Source organism: Ceratotherium simum, chromosome 20 (genome assembly GCF_057802395.1).
Source record: "Ceratotherium simum simum isolate JZ-2026a chromosome 20, ASM5780239v1, whole genome shotgun sequence".
Taxonomy (NCBI): domain Eukaryota; kingdom Metazoa; phylum Chordata; class Mammalia; order Perissodactyla; family Rhinocerotidae; genus Ceratotherium; species Ceratotherium simum.
The window spans coordinates 20,296,157-20,303,796 of NC_141919.1; the positions used below are offsets into that span (position 1 = coordinate 20,296,157).

At 42.9% G+C, this 7,640-nt stretch overlaps 1 protein-coding gene across 4 annotated transcripts in view; it reads right to left on the reverse strand.

Annotated features, from left to right (window-relative positions):
* Positions 1 to 4,193, reverse strand: part of SMC5 (structural maintenance of chromosomes 5) — a 77,260-nt gene extending 73,067 nt beyond the window's left edge. For 2 of the 4 annotated variants that reach the window (XR_015555425.1, XR_015555424.1), the window contains exons 1-2: positions 3,924 to 4,193; positions 1,725 to 1,866 (exon numbers count right to left, since the gene is read on the reverse strand). Coding sequence is in view for 2 of the 4 variants with exons in the window: in XM_014795432.2 (XP_014650918.1) it covers positions 1,725 to 1,866; positions 3,924 to 4,120 (339 nt within the window). In the remaining 2 variants the exon portion in view is untranslated. The remainder of the gene's footprint in view (positions 1 to 1,724; positions 1,867 to 3,923) is intronic. The other 2 variants (XM_014795432.2, XM_004440630.3) reach the window with 1 other exon arrangement.
* Between the last annotated feature and the right edge of the window lie 3,447 nt (positions 4,194 to 7,640).

A 7,640-nucleotide genomic window follows, 5' to 3' on the forward strand; every position in this document is an offset into this window, starting at 1 on the left:
TTTCTCCTAAATTATATACTTTCAAAGATCCTTTAGTGAGGATTTCAGGTTTTATTCTGTTTCTTTTTTTCCCACGCTCCCACTCTGAGAACATAGTACTACCGTGTTTAGTATTCTGAAATTCACTACAATATGTCTATTTGTGTATTTCTTTCATTTATCCTGCCTGGGATATATTAGGCTTATTGGATTTAAGCGTTCAAGTTTTTCAACATTTCTGGAAAATTCTTAGTCATTCTTTTTTTCAAATATTGCCTCTTCCTCAGTCCATTACCTCACTTTGGAGATACTCATATGTATATTGGATTATCTTTCTTTATCTATCATGTCTTAACCTTGATTTTATATTTTTTTCTCTTTATCTCTACATTGCATTTTTTTGAAGGGGGATGAAGATCAGCCCTGAGCTAACATTCACACCAATCCTCCTCTTTTTGCTGAGGAAGACTGGCCCATCTTCCTCTACTTTATGTGGGACACCGCCACAGCATGGCCCAATAACGGGTGCGTCGGTGCACGCCTGGGACCCGAACCCAGACCGCCAACAGTGGAGCGCGCACACTTCACCGCTACGCCACGGGGCCGGCCCCTCTATACTGCATTTTAAGAAAATTTTTCAAGTATTTTAGTTCACAAATTCTCTTCTCAAATGTGTCTGCTTTGTTGTTTTCCCTGTCCATCAAGTTTCTCTAAGTAATATATTTTTATTTCTTTAAATTCTATTGAATTCTTTTCTAAATTTACCTGATCTTTTTGTTACTTATTCCTTGTAATACCTGTAACCTTCTTTTATTCTCTTAAATAAATTAAATATCCCTAGTTTATATTCTATACCTACGAGCTTTGTAGGTCTGTTAGCTCTCATTTTTGGTGATTTATTTCCTCCTGTGTTTTGTGATTTTTTCAGGCATGGATTCATGAATTTCTTGGGACTTAGAATTCTTTTGAGGACTGGATTGAAGGTATTTTCCTTCAAAGGACTGGCATTTGCTTTTGCCAGGTGCCTGGAAATATTACTCACTAGGACCACTTTAAACTAAAATTACAATTTATGATATTTAGGCCACACAGGTAATATGAATTCTGGCCCCAAACATGTGTTAAGACTTGTGGTTAGGAATTCTTTGGAAGATTTTCTTTTTTTTCTCCACTGTATTCAGAGCTAACAATGAGATAAGTAAGTAACCCACTGTCTCATTGTGTGATGTTGTTTTCTTTGCTATACACAGTACTCGTCTTCTAGTTTTACCTTCTCACTCTTCCCCATCTTCAGGACCCCAATCCTGTGCAAGCAACTCAAAGCCAAGCTATAGGGTGCAAGGTGAGCAAATGCCCGTGGGGAAACAACTGAAGAGCTTGCTTACGTCTTCAGATTCACACTATTTTGTTTCTGCCCTCGGTAAATTTACTTCGCCTTTCCACAAGCCCAGCAATACACTTAAAAAGATACATATCTTTTTAAGTGTAATAGTGTAAATAGTGTAAAATATTTTACACTATTTCTAAGATTACAGGTGTTACATACTTGGAGAATTCTCTACGTATATAGTCCAAAATACTTCTAGAAATGGAAATCTCCCAGCGTCTCCACCTGCCAACTTCATTCTTTATATGCAAGCATCACACATTTGCTATACCCAAGGAACTGAGGTACAGAAATTGGTTCGTTACTAAAAGCAATTCATGGCTTTGAATTTTCTTTAAAAGTACTTATGTTAACTCACCTTATCTGCCCGTCCCATGAAAGCAGGTTTGCCTGCTAATCCAAGGCAAATGGCACACACGATGCTGGACTTCCCTGTTCCATTAGCTCCAATAATCATATTCAAGTGGGGTCCAGGAGATACTTCACAGATATCATATGTTCTGAATTATAAAGAGGTGAAATTACTAAGCAGAGATAAGAAGTGAAGAATAATTTTTTTTACAAAAGCACTTTTTCTTGCTTTACATTTTTTTACAAAAGCACTTTTTCTTGCTTCCACTGCTTCACCTAAGGGTCAAAGATTTCCTAACTGCTAAATGCAGTGGGCTCTTTTCAATCCTGTTACCTGACTTCAATGCAGCAGATGATATTTTTGAAACACTCTTTTTCCTTGGCTTCTTTGGTAATACTCTTCCATGATTCTTTTACCACCCTGCACAGTTCCTTCTCAGTCTGTGAGTTCCTCTTCTGCTCACGCTTCAATGTTTTACTCCTTCTATTTGTATTTCCTTTTGGGGAATCGCAACCATTTCTGCAACATGTGTATAACATGACTCCCAAATCTCTCACCCGTTCACATTTTCCTGTAAGCTCCAGACCCTTATAAATACTGCCTACAGAAGATCTCTTTTAGATCCCTCACAGGAAACCTCAAGTCACAGGATCCAAAAGGCACTTATTATTATTCTCCCCAAATTGCTCCCTCTTCTGAGTAACAATATATCTGACCAATTAATCAAGGCAGAGATTTGAGAAAAATACTGCATTTCTCTCTTACTTTCATACCTCACAAACTGCAGCCAGATGCTGTCAAATCTCTTTCCTTTCCCCTCCTACTCCCCACTGCTACTCCTAGGTTCAAACCCTGATCATCTCTTGCCTTCATATTGTAAAAGCCTTCTTGCCTCCAATCTTGCACTCTTTCTGAATCATCCTTCACACCGCCTCCAGAGTAATATAAATCACATGTCGTTCCCTGCCTAAAACGCATCCTGGTTGCCTACAGGATGAAGTTGAAAGTCCTCACCATAGATAACACAGACCCTCAATAGTTGCCTACCTCTTCAGAACCAGCTCTGTACACATATTCACTCACATCCTATGTTCCAGCCATACCAAAACACTGGACACTTTCTAAAAATAACAAACTGTTTCAGGCAGTTCCTTCTGTCTACAATGCTCTTTTCCTAAGACTTTCATAACCTCTTGTACAAAGCCCTTTCTCATAGCTGTGGATGAAATTAACCACTTCATCCTTTCTGCCCCCATGGCATCCTGATATATACCTTATTATGGTAGGTACCTGATTATATTGATCTTTCCTGATCTGGATTCAAATAGCAATTTGGCTACTTAGTAGCTGTATAAATGTGGGCAAATTAACCTCTCTGAGCTTATCTCATCAATGGAGATAAGGTACAGAGTTGTTATGAGGAAAGAAGGAGAGCATTGTATACATAAAGCACCTACTTCTATACCTGGCACATGATGGGTGCTTGAAAAAAAAAGTTGGTGTTGTCATTGCAATTCTGTTTCCCCTATGCCACTATGTGCAAGCTTTTGAAAAAAAAAAAAAAGACTTTGACTAAATGAACTGGAAGGTGCTAGACAGACACACGGTATTTGTGTTAAAACATATTTACTAAATTCTAAAGTGATTATTACGATTATTAATTGTCAGAAGGGAGAGAAAGGAACCAGTGAAGAAAGCTGGATTTGGAAGGGTCAAGGGTCTGTTGGGAGGCCCAACAACTGAGAGTAACGCTTAATTTTCTCGTACATTTCCACCTCCATCCGGAACAACCTTCACCATCTCTGTTCACCTGGCAACTGCCTACTATTTACGAACCTGCCACAGCACCGCTGCCACTCTGACTCAACTGTTGCTTCCTTTGAGTTTCCAGGGCCCACAGTTTTGTGAATTACAGATTATGTCCTCCCTCTATAGGCCGTTGACTCCCGGCCGGCAGAGATCTAATCTCTACTACGTCCACTGCCCGCCATATGACGCCTTCAAAAAACGTTGGCGGAATGAATTAAAAAAAAAAACCGTATCACTCAAGACACACGCCTACCACACCAACACACACGTCAATCTCCACCGCCTACGAGTAAACCTCCTCACGGGAACCCCGGCACGACGCCACGGTCAGACCCACGAGCCGGGGACACACCCGCCCGCAGCCCGAGCCCCCGGCCGCGGCCTCTGGCCACTCACAGGAAGTTCTCCATCGCGATGCGGACGATAGAGCCTTCCACGAAAGGCCCGGACGACTGCAGGGGCCGTGGCGGCGGCGGCGCCGGCGAGGCCGAACTCCTTCTCTTACTCGGGACCTCGGATGAGGGGTCTCTCGGGAGAGGTCTCTTGGAGGCCAGGGGGCCTGGGGTCGCCGTCTTCCTACTAGGAGTCGCCATCCTGGCTTCCTCTCCGGCCCACAGCGGCTTCGGTTCGCACCGACCCGCAGCCCCAGCACCCCGGCGCCCCGCTCCCGCGCGAACTGCCCCGCGCGCGACACCGCCTGCGAGCCCGCCCCGCGCCTGCGCAGTCCCGGCCCGATGGCGTCAGCGGCCACGCCCCGCCCCGTGCGGCGCCTAGGAGGCTTGAGCGAGTGAGCGCCAGAGTCAATCGGGTCCTGCGTGATGGAGCTGTAGGAGCTTCTTATCTGTCCGTTTCTGGATTTTTCAGAGTTGTTTTTTTTTTTTTGTAACTCAGAAAAAGATGTCAGTTGCATTTAGTATTTTGAAAGCCCTTTCAGCGCTCCGAGAAAGCGGCCCCGCGAGGGGATGGAAAGAGGAGTTTGTGGTGGCAACTGGGGCGGGCCTGGGACAAGGGGCCCGGGGTGCAGAGGCGGGCGACCTCCGACCAGCCTTGCTCGGACTCTGCCCGAGTGCGCCGGGACTCGCCGGTCTTTGGCTCTTCGTCTTCCCGGGTTGCTTCCCGTTTGCTTTCAATGAGGCCGCCGTGCCAAAAAAAAAAAAATGAAAACTTCCAAATGGCTCTAAGCCCGTCTCCCTTAAAGCATCGTGCTAGGTCCCCTGCGCTCTCCAACTTGTGAAAGGACTACAGCGCACAGATTCTCCTCTGACTCGCCATCCCTTCGCTTCCTAATTACCTATTACGACTTCCTCCCCCGAGGTTTCTAGAAATCCCAGAGCTAGAATGCGCTGACTTCGTTGAGAGGGTGCTTCCACGTAAATCTCACATTCATCTAGTTAGCCCCCTCATTAAAGATGAGGTGCATGGAAGCCTACGTAGATCTTCATTCGCTCAACTAATTATGTCTCATCTACACGAGGGTGGGGCTGCGGCAGTAAAGGAGCCAGTCAAGGCTGCGTGTCTCGGAGCTTACGTTCTGGTGCGGGAGGCGGAAAAAGAACAAGTGAACCAACAATTGCTCAGGATAATTTGAGGCTGCGATAGGTGCTATGAAGAAAATAAAACAGAATGAGTGTGATGGGGGAGGCACGGAAGGTCTGTCAGAGGAGATGACGTTTGAGCTAAACGCTGAAGGAGAAGGAGCCAAGCGCATAAATGAGAAAAAAGCATTCCAGGCAAGGTCACAGGCTCTGAGGGGGAACAAGTGGGATGTTTGAGGAGCAAAGGGAAGGCCAGTGTGGCTGCAGTGGAGTGAACAAGGTTGCATAGCAGAGCCTTGCCCATCATGGCAGAGCTGGATTTTACTTTACAAGCGATGGAAGCCATTGGATGGTTTTAAGGAGGAGAGGGACATGATCTGATTAAAGTTTTACAATGACCGCTCTGGTTGCTATTTGGAGAGGGTCAGGCTTCGAAGTGGGGAGGCCATTTAGAAAGGCATTGCAGTAGGACCCTGATTCCTGACTGCTGGACCGCTGCTCTGTTCCCAGCTCTCTGCTTCTTCCTTTTGCGCAAGTGCAATCCACTCTCTCTAAAAGTTGTAACCAAAGAAAATAGAAAAAGTAAAAAGCGTGTGAACTTATCCTGGTTGCTAGACATTTTTTAAAATGCAAATTAAACTAAAGGACAATTTTACAACTGTTCAAAAGGCAGGAAATAATAAAAATACTCAGTGCTTAGGAGTACACTATATTGTCATTCCCAACATTGCTAGTACAGACTTTTTGAAAAGTAATTTGGTGTTCTGCTTCAAGAGCATTAGAAGAGTCAGATTCTTGGAAGAAGTGATTACATTTGGGGAATCTCTCCTAATAGAAAAATAAGAATATAGCCTGTAGTAATGGAAGTTAAGGGCAGGGAACCAGTCTGATCATTTTTGTACCATCATCAATACTTTAGTGAAGTAATCAAATTGTGCTTATAAACTTGAAAGTTGAGAATGAGCCCCTGTACTTGTGATGACCCCACAAAAACGCACACACACTGTGAGTTTTTGTCTAAACAGCCGGCCAGTCATACTCTAGCACCATCCTTTAAAAAGGAAAATATTATTGATTTTGCTTCTAATTACAAAAGCAATACATGTTAAATTCAGAAATTTTGGGAATACACACAGAAACACAAACATACACAAAGGGAAAAATTACTCATAATTCCTCTACCCAGACTAATCACTGTTAAGATTTTGGTGTATGTTTTGACATATTTTTCCTTGAATATATATGATACGCTCCTTTTATTCAAAAAAAAAAAAGTAGGATGATACTGTACAAATTGCATTATATATACTGTTATTTAACCCCATTTTTCTCACTGAATATATTATGAATATCTTTCTATGCCATTAAATATTTTTCTGTGACACAGTTTGAAGTAACTGTATGGTATTCCATTAAACAGAATTATAATTGATTTAAATACTTCTCTTTGGGTGGACTCTATGCCTGGAAGTTAGCATGAACCATGGCTATTCTGGCAGACTATACTAGTTCAGTGCTTCCTAACGTTTTTTAGCAATTTCATGTATCCATAAAAGTATATGCATTTATCTTGCTATATCTAGATTCTTTAATTCCACTGGTGAAAATTATCTTGAAGAGGGAGGTGTTAAAGAGGCACAGGGAGACAGTCTTTGGAGTAGAATATCAATTAACCAGAATCTGATGCTAATGAATGAGTGAGCCACAACAGCTAATCCTACACTTCTTAGGGTTTCAAGTCCAGTCACCAGCTGAGTTCATCATGCCATCCTTGCTATCTAAAAGATGTGACAAAGCAATTGTATTTAACTTTATGCTGAGCAAGGAGTAAGTGACCAGGGGCTGTTTTTGGTGATGGCCTTCCAATTCTGCAGAAATGTTAAAACTGACACATACAAAAGGTTGGCAGAGAGGAACAGAGTCAAGGATTATAAATTATATTTCACCTCACCATCAGAATACCATCTTCTGTGTTCTCTTTCTTGGCTTCACTCCAGCCCTTGATAACGGTGCCACAATAGCAAGAAGGTGGGGCAAGATGCATAGAATGGGGCTCGGCTGAAACTGTCTCTGACAGTGTACTATTCCAGTTCTAATAAGAATCTTCACAGGTTAGCAAGAATGATCTCCTCTGGTTTACATAACAAGTGAGAGGGAATATTACTTTTGCTTCTGGCAAATTCATGAAGTGGAAAACTGAACCCTCATGGCTTGAAAGGAAGAGCAGAAGTCAGATGCTAAAACCTTAGTCCTTGGCACTCAGGAACAACACCTCTCCCCCTGGCCCCCGCTGCCCCACCCTTTCTCATCAACCTAGTTAAAGAACTGATGGGGAAGATCTAGGCAGGGATGAGGGATTCTGAGGAGAACCATCGCCCTTCCCACAGGGGAACTAAAAGCCCATACAGCAAGCTTCTGCTAGAGATAAGGATACCTTAACTCTACAGTTTTTAATTTTTAAAAATTTGTTTCAAATATCACACAAAAATATAAAACAATCAAAATATCTGCTGCTTCTTACTGTAGGAGTATGAATATTGGAATTGGCTGTAGTAATAGCTCTGTATTAGTAGAAATA